Genomic DNA, 26,477 nt, shown 5'->3' on the forward strand with positions numbered 1-26,477 from the left:
TGTGACATAGTGCAGGTGGTATTCACCTGCTTTTAGGATCATCTCACTTAGCCCCTTTAGAATTAGAGGGCACTGCTGTATGTTTATGTCAGTGGTTATTCGCTATTTGCCACTTGTTGTTGTTTTTTTCACACCCTTAATGTGATGCCTGTATTCTTACACAGCTTGCCCCTTGGAGGGCCGGGGAGATCACTCAGCGGCAACGCGCCGGCACCATGGCAACCTGACAGCTATGCTGTAGTTTGGTTGCCTAGGTAACCAGGACGGAAGCCGGCTGACGTCACCGGAAGTGACGCTCCACCACCAGTTGCAGATGGAAACGCCCGCCGGGCCCGGCTCTCCCGCGGCAAGATGACTCCCACCTATTTAGGTAAGATGTCTGTGTGTGTTCTTGTTTATTACAACTTTGTAAATCCAGTTATGCCTGCCTTGACAACGGTGCTTGCGGCACCGAAACGTTGGCTGCTATAGGCATGTGATCATCATTGATATGAACCAGTAAATTATTCTTCAAGTTCGGGAGTGCCGCAGTCTCTTGCTTTTACACACATATATATATATATATATATATATATATATATATATATATATATATATATATATATATATATATATATATAGGGATGCTGCTGGATCGGCACTCTACATGATAGTGATAACAAGTACCTGCGTGCCCTTGTGTAAATAAATAGTCCTCTAGATACTCTCCTGGCAGAGAGAGCAAAACACGGCACTGCAGGGTTTTCAAATAGCTGAAGTTTAATTCACACACACACACACACACACACACACACACACACACACACACACACTATATATTGTAATATGTGGGAAGGGGCATCATAGCATGGGCTTTCTCTGTGGCACATGGGAAAGGGGGGGGGGATGGCTATGCCCCCTTGTGAGCAATCTAGGAGTGTTTGTAAACATTGCCTAATCTAATTGGATTTAATATGTGAATACAGAGCCACTAAATTGGCACAAAACTTACACGAATAGTAAATTATTTCCTATGTGCAATGCAGAAATCCACTTACATCTATGAATGGTCACAATGTGATTAAAAGTCTAAATATGATTTAATTAGAAGTACAGTTTATTGTCTCCTGCAATTGAAAAAAATTGGGTATATTGCATCATGTACAGAAAACTTGTAAATATATTCTGTCCAATATACTATCTATATATGCCTCCAGATGGGAGCTGCCATTTTGATAATTTGATCTGTCTTGTCTAAGAAAAAAAAAGGAAACTTTCAATTAAATAGCAAAAGCACCCACCAAGGACAAGGGTGCCAACACAAAAATCTCATTCAAAGTAAAACCAAACAATAATTTACACATAGTAGAGGAAGCCATTCCTAGTGGGTTTGTAAAACGAATTTTGTTTGTAACAAAATGGCTGCTTCCATGTGTGGACAACTGACTGTACCCAAGAGGAACACAAAAGCATAACGGACAATTCTTAAAAAGAATGAACTACTGCAACTTTTCCATTATTTTTACCTCAAATTTTTTTTTTTGTTTTTTTTTTAAAGAAGTATAATAGAATTACATATTTTTTTTAGACTCTCAGAGGGATGACATATGTTAATTAGTTTTATAACAAAATATGTGTACAGACTAAAATCAATATGACATTTCAATAGAACATTTTGATAAAACTCTTTGTAGACTTTGTAACAAGCTAATTTAGCAGCAAGTGTAGTTATGCACAGGGCTGTCTTTTGTGTCTGCAACTGCAGAGGGCGCTATTCAGCTTATGCTGGTGATTGGCATCACCAGCAAGGTAATTATGCACAGGGCTGTCTTATATAATGCTCGGACTATAGTGGTGTTAAGACTCCCATGTGGGACCAATTTCAGCACCAAACAGGAAGTCCAGAGCCAAACAAAATAGATGAAATTGACATCACTTAGAAGTTCATTACTGCAGTCTTTCAAAAATCAATAAAATATATTACTTAAAAAGTTATGTTTCACCAATGATGTAACAATTTAACTTTCAGTGTAACATGTTCCATACAGTACATGTCACAAATATTTTTTCTTCTGTATTCTTGTACAAATTTATTTTAAGGCAACAGGAATATTCCACACACACACGCTAAAGACGGATTCATAGGTGCAAGTGTTGCATCAGTTTGTGCGCAGCTGGTAATCTGCAGAGAAAAACAGAAAATTGTTAAACTTTGGTCTGTGTTTGTCCACAAAACGAGTCATATCTAAACCAAAAGCACCGGTGCAGAATACCTCAAGTTCTGTTATCATGTCATGCAAGTTTACTGGCAGGCATTGCATTTGCTTTTATAGAGCAGAGTATGGATTTGCAGGGCACAATGCACAGGAAAATGGTAACTTCTATATGGTAAATGCTGGAAAAGTGTCTAAGTGCAAACTCACATTGCAGAGAATCCCATCTTTTTCCTTAGCTGTAGAGGGTGACATGTTCATTACAGTGACCAGCAGTTACTGCTGCAGCCCTAACTCCTAATGTTCCTCAGGGAGTCTGTCCTGCTACAGTACATGCTAAAGTTTCCTTGTACCTCAGGGAGCTTGTCCCGCTACAGCACATGCCAACCTTCCCTTGTACCTCAGGGAGCCTGTGTTCAGCTACAGCACATGTTAACGTTCCCTTGTACCTCAGGGAGCCCGTCGTGCTACAGTACATGCTAACGTTCCCTTGTACCTCAGGGGGCCTGTCCCGCTACAGCACATGCTAACGTTCCCTTGTACCTCAGGGAAACTGTCCCGTTACAGTACATGCTAATGTTCCCTTGTACCTCAGGGAGCCTGTGTCCAGCTACAGCACATGTTAATGTTCCCTTGTACCTCAGGGAAACTGTCCCGCTACAGCACATGCTAACGTTCCCTTGTACCTCAGGGAGCCTGTGTCCCGCTACAGCACATGTTAATGTTCCCTTGTACCCAGGGGTGTATCTAGGGGTCCGAGCGCCCCTGGCAAAGCAAGGGCATGGCCCCCCCCTACACACATTTGGAATAAGGTGTGATTGTTGGAAATGGGGCATGGTCTTGTGGGGTAAGGGCGTGGACACAACAGTACTTCCAATTCAAATTATGCCATACAGTAGTGTCCCTCATTCACATTACACCGCACAGTAGTGTCTCGTATTCACGTTACACCATCCCTCCCCTCTAACCCACCTTTCTCACAGCTTGACCTTAACTCGCCTCCCCCCCCCCAAAAGCCTCTTCAGTGGTGCCTAACCCTAACCCACCCTTCCTAATCTCCCTCCCTGCAGCCTAACCCTCCCACCCTCGCAGCCTAACCCTAACCCTCCCATGTGGCGATCCGGATTTTGGCATTCTGCATCTCTAGCTATGTTGGGATGCCAGCATCAGCATTCTGAGCAGTTTCGGCATGCTGGTGTCAAAGTCGGAAAAATATCATGTTACACGTTGCCATATATTCACCCCATGCGCTTGCCCGCTGCACGGGCACATTCTCTCCCGTGCGTGCGCATATTTGCAGTTGCATGACGGCGCCTCCTCGGCCATGCGCTTGAGCGCGTGGTATGTGCATTTACGGTAGAGTTTGTGTGCGTCTAGCGGGCGACTCAATCGTTACATAGTAAATCCAAATAGTATGTTTTATAGGTAATGTTCCCCTTAATAATAACTGTAAGTTTGTTTATTGTAACTGGTCGCTGGACAGAGGAATTCCTCTTTGCATGATACGAAGGGTCAGACAGGGTTTGAGCAGTGGTGTTTGGTACCTAACTAAAGAACATTTTATTAGAAACAATCCGGTGCTGGTTAGGTAAAGATTAATCGCTCCTACGTATAGTTATGTCTATTAGTAGTTTCTGGACATTTACTATATTTGCGGTTCATTATCCATGCGGCGGGAATCCTGAGATTCCCTCCCACCTGAGCAGTTCGATATAGTCACAGCCCACCTGTTCAAACTAACCTATGACCTCTTGTTATAATGCGGGGAGACATTCCTGTGTCCAATGAACAATGAGATTATAGGTCCCTTTGTAGTGTACTGTACGCAGTGTATATAAGGCAGCCAGTCTGGGCCAGCTAGTCTCTCTCCACAACGGTTTTCATCATTGACTAACTAGAGAGCTGGTACCAGGACTGCGCAGCGATCATTCCCAGTGTGTAAGTTCTTCTCTGTTTGTATTTTGCCACGTTTCTCTCTTTTACTCTTTCTCATTGTATGTTATTGTTTGCGATTGTGACGCTATTGTATATTTATGTGTAGTTATTCTGCTTAGATATTGATGTTAGTCTGTAGTGTATGAACTGTTAACTGTTTTCCCCTTTTTACATAGCTAAATATTGTTAGTAAAGGTTTTGGAGCCTTAGCAAGGTATTGTGTGTTTATTACATTGCTGAGGGTAATCGGAGCGTCTCAATCGCTCAAGCAGCTTTTGTATTAACAAGGTTAAGCAGCGTTATATCGCTACAGTATTTCAGTAGTAAGGTTTACAGTATAAACTCAATCTTTCAGTGTGTTGCATACAAGGTTTACTGAGTGTCATCCCGTGAGCGTCTGCGCCGCTCGTGTTCCCCTCGTGGTCACGAGCGTCCGCTACGCTAGTAGCGTAGCATTACGGTAGTCGGCCGCCCATAGCGTGCTCGACACCAAGCGTTAGCTGTGAGCGAGCATGCCGCATGTGCGTCTCGACCACGGCTAAGCGTCTGCTAAGCTAAGTGCGTACCCTTACGGTACCCCATACGCCAATTGCGTACTGAGTCTCTTACCCATATATAGTGTATGTTATAAGATAAATATTTAGCTTTATCACTGGCGTCAGCTTTCCGACCGCCGGGATGCCAAACGCCGGCATGCCAAACGCCGGCATCTTGACTGCATCCTGAATGAAATGCTAATGAGCTGCTGTGAAATGAGCCTCAAATGGACCCAGCCATTAACCAAACACCATTATTTGGATGGTAGAAGTGCTTCCTGTTAGAAAAAAAAACATCAGGGTGCCATCACTTCCAAGATAAAATGATCAATTATACAATTAACCGATATACATTTCCTTGAACATGGCCTTGAAATAGGTAAGATATGTATTTTCTTTATTACACTCGACAAGTTAAAGTTTTCGCTTACTTACTACTTACATCTAACATGCATGAGAATTGTGTAGTTTTCCAGGTACTACAGTCCCTTCTCCCAAACACTGACACTTTTTATTATCTTCAACAACAAATAGATCTATAGCACTGTGCTATATAACAATTGCTGTGTACCTGGCGAGAGTCTGGTACTGCCGGCGCGGCGCCGGTGTCCGTCAGCACCGCACTGCACTAGTGATCAGACTAGTGTCCAGCAGCACCGCACTTGTAATCAGACTCGCAATAAACTACAGTTCCCATCAGCCCTTGCTGCCAGGAGCTCCCAGCAACAAGGGCTGCTGTGAGCTGTAGTTTATTTTGAGTCTGAATACAAGTGCGGTGCTGCCGGACACCAGCGCCGCTCCAGCAGTAACAGACTCTCACCAGGTACAGTGTGATAGTACTGCTTTTCTATCCTTTGGCCGCGGGTGGCACAGCCGGGCGGCGCCCCCTCCTTGCCTGGCACCCCTGGCGAGTGCCATCCTGGCCAATAGGTAGATACACCCCTGCTTGTACCTCAGGTAAACTGTCCCGTTACAGTACATGCTATCTTTCCCTTGTACCTCAGGGAGCCTGTCCGGATACAGCACATGCTAACATTCCCTTGTACCTCAGGGAGCCTGTCCGGCTATAGTACATGCTAATGTTCCCTTGTAAGTTAGGGAGCCTGTCCAGCTACAGCACATGCTAACGTTCCCTTGTACCGCCCTGTCCAGCTATAGTACATGCTAATGTTCCCTTGTAACTTAGGGAGCCTGTCCTGCTACAGCACATGCTAACGTTCCGTTGTACCTCAGTAAACCTGTCCCGTTACAGTACATGCTAACTTTCCCTTGTCCCTCAGGGAGCCTGTCCCATTACAGTACATGCTAATGTTCCCTTGTACCTCAGGGAGCCTATCCGGCTACAGCACATGCTAACTTTCCCTTGTACCTCAGGGAACCTGTCCCGTTATAGTACATGCTAACTTTCCCTTGTACCTCAGGGAACCTGTCCCGTTACAGTACATGCTAACTTTCCTTGGTACCTCAGGGAGCCTGTCCCGTAACATGTGGCAGCATACACTTGTGCAGCAGTCTCATCATTTAGCTCCAGGTCAGTAAACAGATAGCCGACCCAGCTGTGTGCTTATCCAATAACTATATTCTTGCCCAATCCAGTATGCAGACCCATACTCGGCACTAAGGAACCTGAATAGCTGACAACCTATTTCTGGCTGTTCAGCAGGGAGTTGGGGGCAGCATAGTGCAAGATGATCGACCACAAGCTGTGCCACGAAGGGAGGGAACAGATGGCATGTCTCTGTCTCTGCCACCCCCGTTATCTCCTCTTGTGTATGCACTGAACTTAGGAGCAATTTCACAATAAAGACGCATTGAAGGTACACGGTGCACCTCATGTGACAGTAAAAGAAAGTGAGCCATTACCAACAGACTTCTTTGATGTTGGGCACCTTACAGCAGTTATAATGGTTATTTATTTTCTGCCCATTTTTATTATGCTACTAATTAATCTATAGCTTTGGCTCTTTGTAAATTGGGTATCCTTCCATTTATACAACTTACCTCCACTCTGAGTTATATATCTAACCCACGGAAGTGCCTGATAACCGCTCTTTTCAATTATTTTCATGTATCGAACCTTAAAAAGATGAAATAGAGAAGGAGAAAAGATCACATACATACAAAGTGAGAGAAGTCTTACATACATATGACAAAAAAAGTGTCAGTCATCAAGTCACTTCTAGGAGACCCTTACCCCCTATTCTAAATGAATATTGCTTGCAGCCAAAGACTGTTTCTTGTACAAACATAGAGGGATATTTATCAATCCTTCTAAAGAGGCCAAGTGAAGGTGTTTCCCATAGCAACACATCCCCTAGACCTCTTTAGAAGGTTTGATACATCTACCCCCCACAATGTGCCTCTTGCTACATCAAGTATTTCCAGGAGTAGGTAAAATAAAAAGGTTGTATGACTGGACCTTGTTTCATACAGAGAAGTGTTAGTGGAAAAATCTTTATCTGTGCTGTTGAGGACTCTGCTCCTTCTACTATGTAATTATCAGTCTGTTGCTTCCTGTTTCTCCTATTCCCCTCCTCATATCACTACTCTGTGCTGTTGAGGAACCTGCTCCTTCTACTATATAATTCTCGGTCTGTGGCCTCCTGTTTCCCTCAATTCTCCTCCTTACATCATGGCACTGCCACTGTGACCTATAGCCCTGTGCTCACTAATGTAATAACCCAAGTAGAATAGTAGATAGGTCACTGCCTCTCACAAAATGGACATCCATCCACTAAAAAACTCTGGGCTGCTGTGAACAATCTAAAGATCGGCCACAGCGTGTTCTCTCCCTGCCAACTTCAGGCTGGGTACAAAACTGCTCTGACGCTTTTGAACTTGAAAGGCTTACGGCCTCACAGATCGATATGGTCATCATCCAGAATTATAAATGAATGACATGTGGAATATCCAGTGTATGGTTCCCTATGTATCGTGCACTTACTTGAATTCCAGAAACTGTGAAGTAAGGGATTTCAAACTTGACACTAATTGGAGGTTTTCCTTCCAACTCTTCTGTCTCCACACTGGGCAATCCGAAGTGGGCTCTCATTAGGTACTCCTTACCCCCCTACACAATCAAAACCAGACATATATGTACAGGACAGGTTTCTTCATAAACTATTAGGATACCAGCTGAAACTTGCCTTCAGCAGATAAATATATGGTTTGTTAGTAAAGATGTACAGTTTACAAAAGAAAAAAAAAAATTACTCAGACAGACCACCCACCAAGCTATTGGTTTAGTCCTAATTAGGTGTACTATAACGTATCGTCAATAATGATTGTCCATATTCTCAAGATTACTCTTAATTTAAGTGCAAAATTGCAAAAATCATAATGGAAGTGGACAACAGCCAGGAAGAAAGTGGTGATAATGGCACAGGAACCTGGGAGAGGATCGATGCCCACCCAGAGTGGTTTAACCCCAAACTAGAACAGATTAATACATGACAATCTGAGAAATAACCTGATCAAAGCCTGATCTTAGGCCTGTCAGCGCTCACCGGAAAGGATTTGATAGACCAGATGACCACGTTCTTCTCCGGGACGTATTTTGCATTACCCACACTGGTTTTAAATTTTGGAGAATCGGCGTCGCTTGGAACGGGAACGGAAATCTCCACATTATTCGCAACAGATTGTTTCTTAAACTGACCCTTTGCCTAAAACGAGAAACCAGTTCTGCATACGATATAATAACACGAAGGAATGGGGAGGATGCCTACACATGTAGATAGTAATACAGTGGTTATCCTATTACGGTCACTGTAAAATAGAGAAAGTTTTGTGGTATAATATCCAAGATAAACTGCACCAGTCACACAGTCTGATCTATGTCATCTGCATGTAGTGTGAGGGAGACAAATGCACACATCTGGGTGTAACAGGAGAAAATGGACATAGAGTTATTATGGGATGCAAGCACGGGTAACTCACAATCTTAGTGCATGCAGTTTCAGCGGACCTGCCCCATAGCTATATATAATTCCCTTTCTACAGGTACTATGTACACATACAAATATTTCTTTTTATATATCAAAAAAATAAAATTTATATTTATATCTGCTTGTGTATTACTCTCAGGCGCAATAATAGAGCTAATAAATCTATTTTTATATATAAAAAATATTTCTTAAAAATAACTGGTCACTCTAAAAAGTTATAAACATATAAGCTGCTCTCACCTAGTATTCTGAAGTTATACTAAAATGAATTAAACTAAATCTTTTTTGAGCATATACATATATATATATATATATCTCAGAGAGCGCATTGGTTTTATAACATTTATTAAACAATAAAATACAAAGAACTCTGCTTTGATTAAACACACACTTGTATAAAACACCAAAGGGTTACTTAGGTATCAGCTGGCCATAGATGGAAGATTCCCTAGTGCATACAAAAGGATACTATTTGTAGCTATGTAATTACAATTTTTATTGCAGTGTTTCAAAGTAACCCTTTGGTGTTTTATACAAGTGTGTGTTTAATCAAAGCAGAGTTCTTTGTATTTTATGGTTTAATAAATGTTATAAAACCAATGAGCTCTCTGAGAGATATATATATGTATATGCTCAAAAAAGATTTAGTCTGCCCCATAGCTCCCTCCTGTCTGTGTCACCCTGTGGTGGGAGGGACAGACTCCATTTCACATAGCTCCCCCCTGTCTGTGTCACCCTGTGGTGAGATGGACAGACCCCATGACACATAGCTCCCTCCTGTCTGTGTCACCCTGTGGTGGGAGGGACAGACCCCATGTCACATAGCTCCCTCCTGTCTGTGTCACCCTGTGGTGGGAGGGACAGACCCCATGTCACATAGCTCCCTACTGTCTGTGTCACCCTGTGGTGGGAGAGACAGACCCCATGTCAACATAGCTCCCTCCTGTCTGTGTCACCCTGTGGTGGGAGGGATAGACCCCATGTCACATAGCCCCCTCCTGTCTGTGTCACCCTGTGGTGGGAGGGACAGAACCCATGTCACATAGCTCCCTCCTGTCTGTATCACCCTGTGGTGGGAGGGACAGACCCCATGTCAACATAGCTCCCTCCTGTCTGTATCACCCTGTGGTGGGAGGGATAGACCCTATGTCACATAGCTCTCTCCTGTCTGTGTCACCCTGTGGTGGGAGGGATAGACCCTATGTCACATAGCTCCCTCCTGTCTGTATCACCCTGTGGTGGGAGGGATAGACCCTATGTCACATAGCTCTCTCCTGTCTGTGTCACCCTGTGGTGGGAGGGATAGACCCTATGTCACATAGCTCCCCCCTGTCTGTATCACCCTGTGGTGGGAGGGATAGACCCTATGTCACATAGCTCTCTCCTGTCTGTGTCACCCTGTGGTGGGAGGGATAGACCCTATGTCACATAGCTCTCTCCTGTCTGTATCACCCTGTGGTGGGAGGGACAGACCCCATGTCAACATAGCTCCCTCCTGTCTGTGTCACCCCGTGGTGGGAGGGATAGACCCTATGTCACATAGCTCTCTCCTGTCTGTGTCACCCTGTGGTGGGAGGGACAGACCCCATGTCAACATAGCTCCCTCCTGTCTGTGTCACCCTGTGGTGGGAGGGATAGACCCTATGTCACATAGCTCTCTCCTGTCTGTATCACCCCGTGGTGGGAGGGATAGACCCTATGTCACATAGCTCTCTCCTGTCTGTGTCACCCTGTGGTGGGAGGGACAGACCCCATGTCACATAGCTCCATCCTGTTTGTCCCTGTGCTGGGAGGTTCAACTTCATTTCCCATAGATTGTTCTGGTCCAGGTCACCCTATGGTCTGTGGGTCAACTCCATGTTACATCGCTCCCACAATCCTATGGCTCCACAGGTCGCATAACTTTGTAGGATATTACCTTGACCATGATCTCCAGTCGACTATGACTAAATTTCTCAATCACTGATTCAATCCAAATTAAAGGTTTAACCTGCATGGTGTAAAACAAAAATAAAATACTTAGGGGGGATATTTATTAAAGGTTGGAGAGAGATAAAGTACAAAGTACCAACAAATTAGATTCTAACTTTTATTTTTCAAAAACAGTCTTACATACCCAATGGAGTGTATAAGTAGAATAAATGAGCTTCATTACCAGCTCCGAGACGGGGATCAGTTTCCCATTATATACTATATACATAGTCAGCTTTATTTTTTGATTCACTGATTTCAATGCATAGAGCTTTAGGAGTTATGTGAATAGAAAACAGAAAGGGGAGTACATCCCCCCCGCGCGCCTTCCCCCCACCCCCGGTGGTATCCCCCTGCACACAACTACTACTTGTTAAAATACTTATATGGTAAACTATACAAGTATTATTATAAAAACTATATGCCGATAGAATTTTAGAGAAATATATATACATATACACACATATACATACACACACAATAATAATCTTAGGGACTGCCGATATCAGAGAAGCCGGGAAGGGACTCGGCAGCTTAACATGTATTTGTAAATATATAACAAAGGGTTTGGTATGAATTACCGATGGCCAGGATGCCGGCCATCAGTGTACAGACAGCGGCATCCCAGCCTCCAGTATGCCGGCAGAGGGGCGAGCGCTAGTAAGCCCCTTGTGGGCTCGCTGTGCCCGCCACAGGTTATATTCTCCCTCTATGGGTGTCGTGGACACCCATAGAGGGAGAATCACCTACCTCGCCGGTACTCCTGTGCCATCATTGTACTGCTGTGCGGGATTCCCGGGGTCGGCATGGTGATTGCCGGGATCCCGTGCGGTGGCATGTTAATCGCTTCCCGTAACAAATATCTCTGAAATTCTATCACCATATAGTTTTCAAGTCTTGTTACAAGTATTAGTTGGTGTGCAGGGGGATACCACCAGGAAGGAAAATGCACCCCCCTTTCTGTTTGCTGTGACCCCTCCCATTTCATGCACCTGATAAGTATTGCCAGAGTGATAGAGCAGCTACCACTGTATTTGTTTGGGCTATGTGAATACACAGACACCAATATCAGGCCTCTGCAATACCCAATATCCATCTATGTTCTGTACTGTGGTAAATAGCCTCATCTTTCTATGCAGATTATAAATGCAGAGCCTGCTGATGCTTCGTGTCTTAGGGTTACCTGCGTATTCAGCCGGTAAGACATCAGCTCAAAGTCCCCATCTGGTGGTATGAAGGAGATGGTGCGGTCATTCTCAAAGCGGGAGAGACGGACGCACTGGTGAAATTTCACGTCTTCAAGTTCCACCGTCTTATTCTTGTTTCCTGCAATTTAAACCAGGGTATGGACATTACACGAGCTAGTACAATGCCTCAATTTGTTGAAGGTGATTATATTACCATTAATGTAGGGGTTAGCACTACCACCTAAATGTGCAAGGGTCTTGGGGTCTATTCCCACCAGGTGACTGTGTGCTATTTGTATGGGTTTCTTCCCTCTAAGACAAACTGATCAAGGGCCCGGTTGCTTCTATTCTAATCCATTCTGTCCACCACCTTGCTTTCCATAGACCAGTACTTACGTCCTGTTAGCTCGAATAGGACTCTGTCATTCAGTCCAAGGCGTAACTCCGGCATCCCGGTGAGGAAGACTTTCAGTTTCACACTTCCCACTATCTCACTTAGGAGGACGCTGCCATTAATGTTCACCTGAAATACACAATAGCATATAGTGCATTTGAGGACCTGCCTAGTGCTACATACTGCAGAACATCATACATATACCTCACAATGGCTGATCATTTAGAAATATTCCCGCCTCTCTATCACCGAAACCGCCAACTCCAGACAAACTGGAAGTAAGCATGCCGGATTTGCTCAGCTTTTACAAAGAGACGCAGCAGACTTCAATTCAGACTCCAAGATTTTTCACGTGCAGCTCCATTTCTCTGGAATTCCTTACCTCTCCCCCTCAGACAGGGCCGGTTCTGGGGCTCTGTTTGCCCCGGGCGGCAATAGGGGCGTGGCTTCGTACAGGGGGCGTGGTCATTTACGCCCCCTGTACAGACTGAAATGATGTGCGGTGTGCGATGACGTCATCGCGCACCGCACAGCAAAGGTCCTCTCCACGAAGGGAAACTAGACGCGTAGCGTCTAGTTTCCCTTCACAGCGGCAGGCACAGCGGCAGCGGATCTTGCCCTGGTGCGGCGCCCTTCGGATGGCACCCTGCGCCCTCCGGAAGGCGGCGCCCCGGGCAAAAGTCCTGCTTGCCCGTGGCAAGATCCGCTACTGCCCTCAGACTTTCCACCTCTGTACAAAACTTCAAACGGGCTCTCGAAATCCTTTTCTTCACCAAACCCAGCCAAATCTCATCCTAACTCTCTGTTCCATGCTCTCTATGTACCCCGTCTGTGTCACCCGTCTGTCTGCCCCTCCCCTTTAGAATGTAAGCTCTCACAAGTAGGGCCCTCTTCCCTCATGTGCTTATCCTTTTTTTACTTTAATAATCTTCAACTGCACAAAATCCAGCAGTCTTCTGCCACCTGATACTTATTCCAGTGTCATCTGCTGATGTAGCTATGTTTATTTATCCTGTACTTGTCCTATATTGTCATCAACTGTAAATTGCTATTTTCCTGTTTTTGATTATTCGTTTATGTACTCTGTAATTGGGCACTGCGGAACCCTTGTGGCGCCATATAAATAAAGGATAATAATAATAATAATAATAATAATAATAATTGCAGTTGTGTTAATGATTCAACTCAGATTTGTGTTGAAAAAAATATGAGTTTTGGAAAATATGACGGAATGGAAAAGGAGCAGCCGTGGCACTTACCAGCAAGTTAACAGACTCTATGACATCTATAAAGACCTCATTCTTCTTGTATTTCAGCCCCTCGGACCGCCAGGACACCGCATTTGTCACTGTGGTGGGGACACGAGACTTGGCCGTCTCCAGCTTGTTACTTTGCTGTGTGATGTACCTATGTCAGACAAGAGGCACGTGAGGAATAAATATGGCCACCTCCATGGACAACCCATGGCTATCCTGATAGGCCATCATTCATGTAAGGCATGGCCCAGCTTACACTTTTGTTCAATATGAGAAAGCATCAGTAATTAGAGAACAAGATGGAAGGTTACATTCATCAAGTCAAAGTCCTGACCAGGACATAGAGACCTGATTCTTTGCTGGTAGTTTGTAAGGACACCAACAACTGTTGTTCACAATTCTGAGAGAAGATGGCAATATGTTATTTATGTTACAATACAACTAAATTGTACAGACTTACAGTACTGGGGTAACTTAAAGGAAACAATTGACCACCGACTTAACCCAGGATCAACAAGGTCTTGGTCTGGACTGTTAAAGGGTATAATCCATATTATGGTTTCTGTATCGTGAAGCTGAGAAACAGCCTGTTCTGCAGCCCTTGGGGCTGGTGGACAAAGTCTGCCCATAGCACCACAACAGGGCTGGACAACCCGGCACAGAATACTGACTGGGAGTGCCCATAACTTACTCCTGTAGAATTTTGCTTTCCGTTGTCTGGGGGAACCCAAAATCCATGACCTCATCCAGCAGCTCGTACACGATGACAAAGTTGTCCCGTATGCTCTCTTCTTCCAGCTCCTTGAAGTACTCGGTGAACACCTGGGTATGGGAAGAACAGACCTTTACAAGGTAGACAGGGGTATTAAATAACAGTCCAATCTGTTCACTTTGAATATCAGCGAGATACAGCCAGCCACTGCTGGCTACATGTGATTGCAAAGGACTGTTAGGGAACATGTCTAATGCCCTCCATTGTCCCCAGGGTTGTCTTCTGAGCAATGAACTGAAATGTTCAGCCCATGGATTTAGTACAACGACCAACAAACCATTTGCACTTCAAACCATTTCAGCGTCACATAGAGCCCATGGAATAATACATTTTATGTAACTCTGGGGCTCATTTATCAACAAGTGATGAAACTCGTTGTGAATGATAAATGATATTCCAGCCAATCAGCTCCAAACTGTCATTTTTCAAACACATAACAGGAACTGAACACATGATAGGAGCTGATTGGCTGGAACACCATCAAGTGTTCAGTTCCTGTTATGCGTTTGAAAAATGACAGTTGGGAGCCGATTGGCTGGAACACCATCTATCATATGCAATGCGTTTTATCATCACTTGTTGATAAATGGGCCCCAGTATTCCCACATTCAAGATAATAAGAGGATGATACATACATCTTCCTTCGTGGTGACCCAAAGATCTCCACATTTTGTGTTATACAGCAACCAAACAAACACTTACCTCCACCACTTTGTACAGGAAAGAGTACACCAGGGCGGCATTTGCATTCTTATTGGTTAAGGCCACCACTGATACAGCACAGCGTTAAGGGCAAATACGATACAGTATATCCTTAAAAAATTCTACAGCACATCAAATTTGTTCTTTTCAACCTACCTTATTATGTAAGCAGAGGTGTAGCTAAGCACCATGGTGGCTGGAGCAAGGGTATGTTTTGGCACTTCCATCCCCTGAATTGGGGGCCTAGCCAACATGTGCTGGCATGTTACATTTGAAAATAAACAATATTTAAAAATCTTAAATTGGTGATGGGGGCTGGTTCTATACCTTGTGGAGCTCAAAAATATATTGGTAGGTTAATTGGTTCCCAACACAAATTAGTGTGTGTGTGTGTGGGGTAAGGAATATAAATTGTAAGCTCCCATGGGGCAGGGACTGATGTGAATGGAAAAATATTCGATGTAAAGTGCTGCTGAATATGTGCGCTATATAAATAACTGGTAATAATTAATAAATAATGGCTTCATTGGGATGGTGCGTGGCCGGAGAATACTAGAACCAACTCACATTACACCGTAGAGTAGTGTCCATTACTCACATTACACCACACAGTAGTACCCCTTATACAGGTTATGCAACACAGTAGAGCCACTTATACATATTACACTAAGGTTGTGCCCCTTATACACATTGCACTATGGTAGAGCCGCTATGGCAGTAGCTGTATTTAACTATTTGCTTGTTTAATTCAAATAATTTAAAAACACTATATATGCCCCAACTGACCTGAACTTACAGCCCCCCAATTCCTCAATGAAAATAAAGCCCAAAATGTGAACCCCCCCCAGACTTGATAACCCCCCCAATATGTGAATGAAAATAATGCCCCAAAACTGGACGCACCCCCACAGACCTGAAACACCTCAAACTCTCAATGAAAATAATGCACCAAAATTCCCACCTATCCCGATTTGATAATCCCCCAATGCCTCAATGAAAATAATGTCCCAGAACTGCCTGAGGGGAGAGAGAGCTGGGCCGCAGCAGCCAAAGGGGCAGAGAGAGCTGGGCCGCAGCAGCCGGAGGGGCAGAGCTATGAAACAGCAAAAAAAAAAAAAAGTAACACAAGAAAAAGAAAAAAAAGTCTAGAAAGCGCTGGCTTACTATATTTAAAAAGTTTTTATTTTATTTTTGCATAAAAAGTATCCGACTATAAACCTTTGTAACTGGTTATTTTACATATAAATGACAATTGGTGGTTTCCATCTGTTTGCTATCGAAATATACACTGTATATACATGTACCATTGATACACATGCAGATAAAACACAGCAATCTTATTACACACTACTGTGGCTATGTAAAAAAAAAAGATACAGTACTTTATATCCAAAGGTTAGATTTTAGTAAAACTATTGTAACACAAGGATTCTATAGCAGCATGAAGATAGATGAGCCATTGCAACAAAGTTTCTTATATCCAGTATAATGTTTCCTTTGCCAAGCCGTAGAAAGTTAATTAGCATGCAGAATATAAAGCAGTTCTAGCAAAGTTTGTTATAGAAAGCAATTACAATTAAACATGGCCATGTTACCAAATGTTGGTGTATATTTGTTACCACGTCCTCCTTTGGGAATAAGGGGCTAATACAGAGTCGATCGTATATATGTGCTAACTTTAGCACATCTACGATCTGTTACTTTGACATGCGGAGGGACGCCCAGCATGGGACTAGTCCGCCCCGCATGTCAGGTCCGACTCCCCCCCCCCCCCCCCCCCCCGCACAAGTACAAAAGCATTGCACAGTGGCGATGCTTTTGTACTTGACAAGTAGCTCCCTACCTGCGCAGCTCCTGCACGCTGGCAGGAGCTACTCGTCGCATCCCGGGTCACAGTGGCTGCCTGCGACATCACACAGCCACCACGGCCCGCCCCTGCACAGTCCGGGCATGCCTGTGTTGCCCAGACCGCGCCCCCGAAATGGCTGCCAAATGCCACCGGCCCACCCGGCGAACGCCTCTGCCTGTCAATCAGGCAGAGGCGATCGCTGGGCTGAGATGCCGATAGCATCTCTGGCATGCACATGCGCAGTTCAGACCCGATTGCCTGCTGTGCGAAAACTCACAGCAACGATCAGGTCTGAATTGGCCCCTAAGAGTAGCGTTTTTGTCTCCCGGCTCTGGTGCTCCAAACCCTTATTGCAAGCCGTATCCGGAGATGTGCATCTAATCCCAATAATACGGAGGTTGTGTGGACGGGGCGTGGTATGTTTCCCCAGCGCTTGGGATCCCGGCACCAGAATCCCAACCGCCAGAATGTCGGCAGCGGGGCGAGCGCCAAAGAGCCCCCTCCTAGAAACCCCAAGAGGGAGAATACTTGTCTGTATACTGGCAGTCGGGATTCCAGCGTCGGTATGGTGAGCGCCGGGATCCCAACAGCCGGTATATCAAGTGCCACATGTGTGGACGTGGCCATGTTTAATAGCAATTGCTTTCTATAACAAACTTTGCTAGAACTGCTTTATATTCTGCATGATAATTAACTTTCTACGGCTTGGCAAAGGAAACATTATACAGGATATAAGAAACTTTGTTGCAATGGCTCATCTATCTTCATGCTGCTATAGAATCCTTGTGTTGCAAGGGATATATCTTGGGATATAAAGTACTGTATCTCTTTTTTGCATAGCCACAGTAGTGTGTAATAAGATTGCTGTGTTTTATCTGCATGTATATCAATGGTACATGTATATACAGTGTATATTTCGATAGCAAACAGGTGGAAACCACCAATTGTCATTTATATATATTAAATATCCAGTTACAAAAGGTTTATAGTCAGATATTTTTATGTAAAAATAAAATAAAATCTTTTTTTAAATATAGTAAGCCAGCGCTTTCTAGACTTTTTTTCCTGTTGTTTTTTGCTGTGAAGGCAGAGTAGTCCCTTTTGTGTTTGAGAGCTGCAGGCAAACTATTACTAAATACTGAGCTTTTTAATTGGCGCCAGGAGGTACTTGGTACCTTGTTACTTTTTTGTGTCTATGCAACAGCAGTCTGAGGAGCAGAGAGAGGTGCTACAGCAGCCTGAGAGACAGAGGCCCTCATTCCGAGTTGTTCGCTCGCTAGCTGCTTTTAGCAGCCGTGCAAACGCTAAGCCGCCGCCCTCTGGGAGTGTATCTTAGCTTAGCAGAAGTGCGAACGAAAGGATCGCAGTGAGGCTGCAAAAAAAAAAAAAAAAAAAAAAGGATTGTGCAGTTTCTGAGCAGCTCCAGACCTACTCCTACCTTGCGATCACTTCAGACTATTTATTTCTTATTTTGACGTCACGAACACGCCCTGCGTTCTGTCAGCCACGCCTACATTTCCCCAGCCACACCTGCGTTTGTATCTGACACACCTGCGTTTTTCCCACACACTCCCCGAAAACGGTCAATTACCTCCCAGAAACGCCCACTTCATGTCAATCACTCTGCGGCCAGCAGTGCGACTGAAAAGCTTCGCAAGACCTTGTGTGAAACTACTTCGGCTGTTGTGAAAGTACGTTGCGCATGCACAGAAGTGTCGCTTTTTTGCCTAAACGCTGTGCTGCGAACGAAAACAGCTAGCGAACAACTCGGAATGACCACCAGAGTGAGGTACTGCAGCTTCTAATGTAGAGAGAGGTGTTGCAGCAGTAGCAGATGGGGCAGAGAGAGGTGCTGCAGCATCAATGTAGAGAGAAGTGCTGCAGCAGCCGGGGCAGAGAGAGGTTCTGCAGAATAAGGTGCTGCAGCAGCTAGGGCAGAGAGCGCTGCTGCAGCATATGAAGTACAGACATGTTCTGCAGCTTTCAGGAAAGAGAGAGGTGCTGCAGCAGCAGGCGCAGAGAGTGGTGATGCAGGGTAGAGGTCAGAGTGAGCCCCCACTGCTTCTCCTCCTTCTGCTCTGCACAGCTGACAGTACGGTGGCCTGCGGGAAGAGGGGGGGGGCGAGGCAGCATCGTGCCCTCTAACTTATTCGGCGCCTAAAGCCACCCTGCTACACCCCTGTATGTAAGCACTAGTTACCAGCCGGTCAACATGACGGAACAACTTAACAGTAATGTCAGTTACGGTGGCTGTGCACTCCCGAATAAAGCAACACTTCAATTGCTTTGGTCAGGCGCCATCTAGTGGCCGCCGGCACACAAAACACTTGAATTCCCTCCATAGAGGTGAGGAGCAGCGTCAGCCTTATATTATGTAAGCATAATTACAATTAAAATCATTAGAGCAAATGCCAAGCATCCAATGAGAGCAGAGAGTATAGGGAGCTATGTGCAGATTGGGTGTGGTATGTTTGGTGGATTAGACTTATGTTGACCACTATTGGTCGACAGTAAATAGGTCGACATGAGGTTTTGGTTTTATTTTTTTACTTTTTTTCGGTCGTTTTCTCTGTACAGTGACCAGGAACCCCAATTAGTGCACCGTGTCCGCTCGCCATGCTTTGGGCAAGGTACCTCGCTGCACTTGGCACAGGTTACTATTCCCAATTGTAGTCCACGTGGATCATAAAATATGAAAAAGTAAAAAAAAAATGAATAAGAATTTTTTTTTGAAAAATTCATGTCAACGTAGAGTCCCTGTTGACCTAGAAACCATGTTGACCTACTTAATGTCAACCAATAGTGGTCGACCTATTTACTGCCCCTCTCCTAAGCTGTCTGGTGGGCAAACAGTGACACAAGGCACTATGCGACCTTCCTGACTATTAGACATAGACCCCTATGTACTAAGCCTTGGAAAGATGTTCACCTCCTACACTGTCAGCCCCAAGTCTCACTAAATAAGCAAAAGTAGAAAAATAAGATAATAGAAATACAATTTTAATACTTGATTGAATAATGATTTATGGTTGACTTTATGGCAGGTGGCTGGTCACTCTCATGCTGTCATGATGAAGGGACAATATTTATGAGGTGGCCTAGAGCTGTAGTCCCATCGGGTTCCGGGTCATAGGTCGACAGTCAATAGGTCAATGGGTACAAAACGTCTACATGTTCAAATGGTCAACATGGTTTCTTTTTTGTTTTATATTTTTACCAATTTTTTCATCATAATTAACCATCCACATGGAGTACAAATGGCAATAGTAACCTGTGCTGAGTGAGGCACCTTGCCTGTAGCGTGGCGGGTGACACAGTACACTAATTTGGCTCACATGTGGTTACATTTACAAAATGACACAACCCCCCCCCCCACCCCCCAAAAAAAATAATAAAAATAAAAAATAAAAAATAAGATTTTACTCACCGGTAAATCTATTTCTCGTAGTCCGTAGTGGATGCTGGGAACTCCGAAAGGACCATGGGGAATAGCGGCTCCGCAGGAGACTGGGCACAACTAAAAGAAAGCTTTTAGACTACCTGGTGTGCACTGGCTCCTCCCACTTTGACCCTCCTCCAAGCCTCAGTTAGGATACTGTGCCCGGAAGAGCTGACACAATAAGGAAGGATTTTGAATCCCGGGTAAGACTCATACCAGCCACACCAATCACACCGTATAACTCGTGATACCATATCCAGTTAACAGTATGAATCATAACTGAGCCTCTCAACAGATGGCTCATAACAATAACCCTTTAGTTAACAATAACTATATACAAGTATTGCAGACAATCCGCACTTGGGCTGGGCGCCCAGCATCCACTACGGACTACGAGAAATAGATTTACCGGTGAGTAAAATCTTATTTTCTCTAACGTCCTAGTGGATGCTGGGAACTCCGAAAGGACCATGGGGATTATACCAAAGCTCCCAAACGGGCGGGAGAGTGCGGATGACTCTGCAGCACCGAATGAGAGAACTCAAGGTCCTCCTCAGCCAGGGTATCAAATTTGTAGAATTTAGCAAACGTGTTTGCCCCTGACCAAGTTGCAGCTCGGCAAAGTTGTAAAGCCGAGACCCCTCGGGCAGCCGCCCAAGATGAGCCCACTTTCCTCGTGGAATGGGCTTTTACTGATTTAGGATGCTGCAATCCAGCCGCAGAATGCTCCAGCTGAATTGTGCTACAAATTCAGCGAGCAATAGTCTGCTTAGAAGCAGGAGCACCTATTTTGTTGGGTGCCTACAGGATAAAAAGCGAGTCAGTTTTTCCTGACTCCAGCCGTCCTGGAAATATAATTTTTTAAGGCCCTGACTACGTCCAGTAACTTGGAATCTTCCAAGTCCCTAGTAGCCGCAGGCACTACAATAGGTTGGTTCAAATGAAAAGCTGATACCACCTTAGGAAGAAACTGGGGACGAGTCCTCAATTCTACCCTATCCATATGGAAAATTAGATAAGGGCTTTTACATGACAAAGCCGCCCATTCTGACACACGCCTGGCCGAAGCCAAGGCCAATAACATGACCACTTTCCACGTGAGATATTTCAAATCCACAGTTTTAAGTGGCTCAAAGCAATGTGATTTTAGCAAACTCAACACCACGTTGAGATCCCAAGGTGCCACAGGAGGCACAAAAGGGGGCTGAATATGTAGCACTCCCTTTACAAATGTCTGAACTCCAGGCAGTGAAGCCAGTTCTTTCTGGAAGAAAATCGACAGAGCCGAAATCTGGACCTTAATGGAACCCAAGTTTAGGCCCATAGTCACTCCTGACTGTAGGAAGTGCAGAAAACGACCCAGCTGAAATTCCTCTGTTGGGGCCTTCCTGGCCTCACACCACGCAACATATTTTCGCCAAATACGGTGATAATGGTTTGCGGTTACTTCTTTCCTGGCTTTTATCAGCGTAGGAATGACTTCCTCCGGAATGCCCTTTTCCTTTAGGATCCGGAATTCAACCGCCATGCCGTCAAACACAGCCGCGGTAAGTCTTGGAACAGACAGGGCCCCTGCTGTAGCAGATCCTGTCTGAGCGGTAGAGGCCATGGGTCCTCTGATATCATTTCTTGAAGTTCTGGGTACCAAGCTCTTCTTGGCCCATCCGGAACCACGAGTATCGTTCTTACTCCTCGTTTTCTTATTATTCTCAGTACCTTTGGTATGAGAGGCAGAGGAGGGAATACATAAACCGACTGGTACACCCACGGTGTCACTAGAGCGTCCACAGCTATTGCCTGAGGGTCCCTTGACCTGGCGCAATATCTAGTTTTTTGTTTAGGCGGGACGCCATCATGTCCACCTGTGGCCTTTCCCAACGGTTTACCAACAGTTGGCAGACTTCTGGATGAAGTCCCCACTCTCCCGGGTGTAGGTCGTGTCTGCTGAGGAAGTCTGCTTCCCAGTTGTCCACTCCCGGAATGAACACTGCTGACAGTGCTAAGACGTGATTTTCCGCCCATCGGAGAATCCTTGTGGCTTCTGCCATCGCCATCCTGCTTCTTGTGCCGCCCTGTCGGTTTACATGGGCGACTGCCGTGATGTTGTCTGATTGGATCAGTACCGGCTGGTTTTGAAGCAGAGGCCTTGCCAGACTTAGGGCATTGTAAATGGCCCTCAGTTCCAGAATATTTATGTGTAGGGACGACTCCTGACTTGACCAAAGTCCTTGGAAATTTCTTCCCTGTGTGACTGCCCCCCAGCCTCGAAGGCTGGCATCCGTGGTTACCAGGACCCAGTCCTGTATGCCGAATCTGCGGCCCTCTTGAAGATGAGCACTCTGCAGCCACCACAGTAGAGATACCCTGGTCCTTGGAGACAGGGTTATCAGCCGATGCATCTGAAGATGCGATCCCGACCACTTGTCCAAGAGGTCCCACGGAAAGGTTCTTGCATGGAACCTGCCGAATGGAATTTTGCTTCGTAAGGAGCTACCATTTTTCCCAGGACTCGTGTGCAGTGATGCACCGATACCTGTTTTGGTTTCAGGAGGTCTCTGACTAGAGATGACAGCTCCTTGGCTTTCTCCTCCGGGAGAAACACTTTTTTTCTGTTCTGTGTCCAGAACCATCCCCAGGAACAGTAGGCGTGTGGTAGGAACCAGCTGTGACTTTGGAATGTATAGAATCCATCCGTGCTGTTGTAGCACTTCCCGAGATAGTGCTACTCCGAGCAACAACTGCTCCTTGGACCTCGCCTTTATAAGGAGATCGTCCAAGTACGGGATAATTAAAACTCCCTATTTCAAAGGAGTATCATAATTTCTGCCATTACCTTGGTAAAGACCCTCGGTGCCGTGGACAGTCCAAACGGCAGTGTTTGGAATTGGTAATGGCAATCCTGTACCACAAATCTGAGGTACTCCTGGTGAGGATGGAAATGGGGACATGTAGGTAAGCCTCCTTGATGTCCAGGGATACCATGTAATCCCCCTCCTCCAGGCTTGCAATAACCGCCCTGAGCGATTCCATCTTGAACTTGAATTTTTTTATGTATGTGTTCAAGGATTTCAAATTTAAAATGGGTCTCACCGAACCGTCCGGTTTCGGTACCACAAACAGTGTGGAATAGTAACCCCGTCCTTGTTGAAGTAGGGGCACCTTGACTATCCCCTGCTGGGAATACAGCTTGTGAATTTTCTCTAGCACAGCCTCCCTGCCTGAGGGAGTTGTCGGCAAGGCAGATTTGAGGAAACGGCGGGGGGGAGACGCCTCGAATTCCAGCTTGTACCCCTGAGATACTACTTGAAGGATCCACCTGTGAGCGAGCCCACTGATCGCTGAAATTTTTGAGGCGGCCCCCCACCGTACCTGGCTACGCCTGTGGAGCCCCCGCGTCATGCGGTGGACTCAGAGGAAGCGGGGGAAGAATTTTGATTTTGGGAACTGGCTGACTGGTGCAGCTTTTTCCCTCTTCCCTCGTCTCTGTGCAGAAAGGAAGCGCCTTTTACCCGCTTGCTTTTCTGAAGTCGAAAGGACTGTACCTGATAATACAGTGCTTTCTTAGGCTGTGAGGAAACCTGAGGTAAAAAATTTTTCTTCCCAGCTGTTGCTGTGGATACAAGGTCCCAGAGACCATCCCCAAACAATTCCTCACCCTTATAAGGCTCTATGTGCCTTTTAAAGTCAGCACCACCTGTCCAGTGTCGGGTCTCTAATACCCTCCTGACAGAATGGACATTGCATTAATTCAGGATGCCAGCCGGCAAAATATCCCTCTGTGCATCCCTCATATATAAGACGACGTCTTATGTTCGCAAAATAGTATCCCTGTTTGACAGGGTTACAGACCACGCTGCAGCAGCACTATCTGCAGGTCTCAGTCTAGTACCTGAGTGTGTAAATACAGACTTCAGGATAGCCTCCTGCTTTTTATCAGCAGGTACCTTCAAAGTGGCCGTATCCTAAGACGGCAGTGCCACCTTTTTTGACAAACGTGTGAGCGCCTTATCCACCCTAGGGGATATCTCCCAGCGTAACTTATCCTCTGGCGGGAAAGGGTACGCCATCAGTAACTTTTTAGAAATTACCAGTTTCTTATCGGGGGAACCCACGCTTTTTCACACTTCATTCACTCATTTGATGGGGGAACAAAACACTGCCTGCTTTTTCTCCCCAAACATAAAACCCTTTTTTAGTGGTACTTGGGTTAATGTCAGAAATGTGTAACACATTTTTTATTGCCGGGATCATGTAACGGATGTTCCTAGTGGATTGTGTATATGTCTCAACCTCGTCGACACTGGAGTCAGACTCTGTGTCGACATCTGTGTCTGAGGGAGCGGGCGTTTTTGAGCCCCTGATGGCCTTTGAGATGCCTGGGCAGGTGCGGGCTGAGAAGCCGGCTGTCCCATAGCTGTTACGTCATCCAGCCTTTTATGTAAGGAGTTGACACTGTCGGTTTATACCTTCCACCTATCCATCCACTCTGGTGTCGGCCCCACAGGGGGCGACATCACATTTATCGGCATCTGCTCTGCCATCACATAAGCCTCCTCATCAAACGTGTCGACACAGCCGTACCGACACACCGCACACACACAGGGAATGCTCTGACTGAGGACAGGACCCCACACAGCCCTTTGGGGAGACAGAGAGAGAGTATGCCAGCACACACCGGAGCGCTATATAATTTAGGGATTAACACTATATTGAGTGAATTTTTCCCAATAGCTGCTTGTATATACAATATTGCACCTAAATTTAGTGCCCCCCCTCTCTTTTTATGCAAACTACAGGGGAGAGCCTGGGGAGCTGTCTTCCAGCTGCACTGTGAAGAGAAAATGGCGCCAGTGTGCTGAGGGAGATAGCTCCGCCCCCTTTTCGCGGACTTTTCTCCCCTTTTTTATGGATTCTGGCAGGGGTATTTATCACATATATAGCCTCTGGGGCTATATATTGTGATATATTTGCCAGCCAAGGTGTTTTTATTGCTGCTCAGGGCGCCGCGCCCCCCCCCCCCCCCCCCCCCCAGCGCCCTGCACCCTCAGTGACCGGAGTGTGAAGTGTGCATGAGGAGCAATGGCGCACAGCTGCAGTGCTGTGCGCTACCTTGGTGAAGACTGATGTCTTCTGCCGCCGATTTTCCGGACCTCTTCTTGCTTCTGGCTCTGTAAGGGGGACGGCGGCGCGGCTCCGGGAACGAACACCAAGACCAGTTCCATGCGGTCGATCCCTCTGGAGCTAATGGTGTCCAGTAGCCTAAGAAGCCCAAGCTAGCTGCAAGCAGGTAGGTTCGCTTCTTCTCCCCTTAGTCCCTCGATGCAGTGAGCCTGTTGCTAGCAGGTCTCACTGTAAAACAAAAAACCTAAAATAAACTTTCTTTCTAGGAGCTCAGGAGAGCCCCTAGTGTGCATCCAGCTCGGCCGGGCACAGAAATCTAACTGAGGCTTGGAGGAGGGTCATAGTGGGAGGAGCCAGTGCACACCAGGTAGTCTAAAAGCTTTCTTTTAGTAGTGCCCAGTCTCCTGCGGAGCCGCTATTCCCCATGGTCCTTTCGGAGTTCCCAGCATCCACTAGGACGTTAGAGAAAAACATTTGTCAATCTTTTTTTATGTCAACCGTTTCCATGGCAACCTTTTTACTGTGTCAACCTTTTGTACCTGTCGGTGAAGTCTACTTTTTTCATGTCTACCTATAGACTGTTGACCTTTTGTTGTAGGAGACCTACTGCATGTTGACCCAATGATCAACAACCTTCCCATTTACTCCATTGGTAATCTGTCTCCGCTGTTCAGATTTTATAATGTTACCTCATGGCCCTCCATGGAGGTTAAGGGCAGCCCCTTAATGGGGCCAATAAAAAACAGCAGACTGCCCACCTCTGGTAGAATAACTAGCAATGTTTGCCTATGTTACAGGAATATGTACACTAGATATGAGCACGCTGTAATATTGTAATGGTAGGATACAGTAGAGATTGCTGTGTTTGATCCATAAGAAATGGACTTTGCCATGAGTGAGTAGTGGTGTCAGGTTCCCCTCCTCTTCTCTTTGGACCAACAGTGGCATAAAGTGGTCGATCTCCATCATATTAAGGTCTCCCTTGTAATTGCGGCTAATGAGGGGCTGTGGAATAGAGAAGAGCGTTTAGTCCATTACCAATAAAGCCATGGTTTACAATATATATAATCTTCTTGTCTCTACCGCATCTTGAGGAAGGGGTTAAAATCCCCGAAACGTCGATGCCATGATGTATTGAACTTAATACAGCTATTTTTTCAAAACGTCCCTGAGTGC

The 26,477-nt window shown here is 45.5% G+C and overlaps 1 protein-coding gene across 1 annotated transcript in view; it reads right to left on the minus strand.

Moving 5' to 3' along the window:
* Nucleotides 1-1,078: 1,078 nt before the first annotated feature.
* The window catches only part of AP1M2 (adaptor related protein complex 1 subunit mu 2), a 29,371-nt gene continuing 3,972 nt past the window's right edge, over nt 1,079-26,477 (minus strand). Inside the window, exons 2-12 of the mRNA XM_063931398.1 lie at nt 26,150-26,306; nt 14,893-14,960; nt 14,110-14,240; nt 13,422-13,569; nt 12,165-12,291; nt 11,765-11,907; nt 10,529-10,600; nt 8,170-8,328; nt 7,608-7,733; nt 6,665-6,740; nt 1,079-2,161 (exon numbers count right to left, since the gene is read on the minus strand). Coding sequence (XP_063787468.1) covers nt 2,139-2,161; nt 6,665-6,740; nt 7,608-7,733; nt 8,170-8,328; nt 10,529-10,600; nt 11,765-11,907; nt 12,165-12,291; nt 13,422-13,569; nt 14,110-14,240; nt 14,893-14,960; nt 26,150-26,306 — 1,230 coding nt within the window. The 3' untranslated portion in view covers nt 1,079-2,138. The remainder of the gene's footprint in view (nt 2,162-6,664; nt 6,741-7,607; nt 7,734-8,169; nt 8,329-10,528; nt 10,601-11,764; nt 11,908-12,164; nt 12,292-13,421; nt 13,570-14,109; nt 14,241-14,892; nt 14,961-26,149; nt 26,307-26,477) is intronic.

This window comes from Pseudophryne corroboree, chromosome 6 (assembly GCF_028390025.1).
Source record: "Pseudophryne corroboree isolate aPseCor3 chromosome 6, aPseCor3.hap2, whole genome shotgun sequence".
Classification (NCBI taxonomy): domain Eukaryota; kingdom Metazoa; phylum Chordata; class Amphibia; order Anura; family Myobatrachidae; genus Pseudophryne; species Pseudophryne corroboree.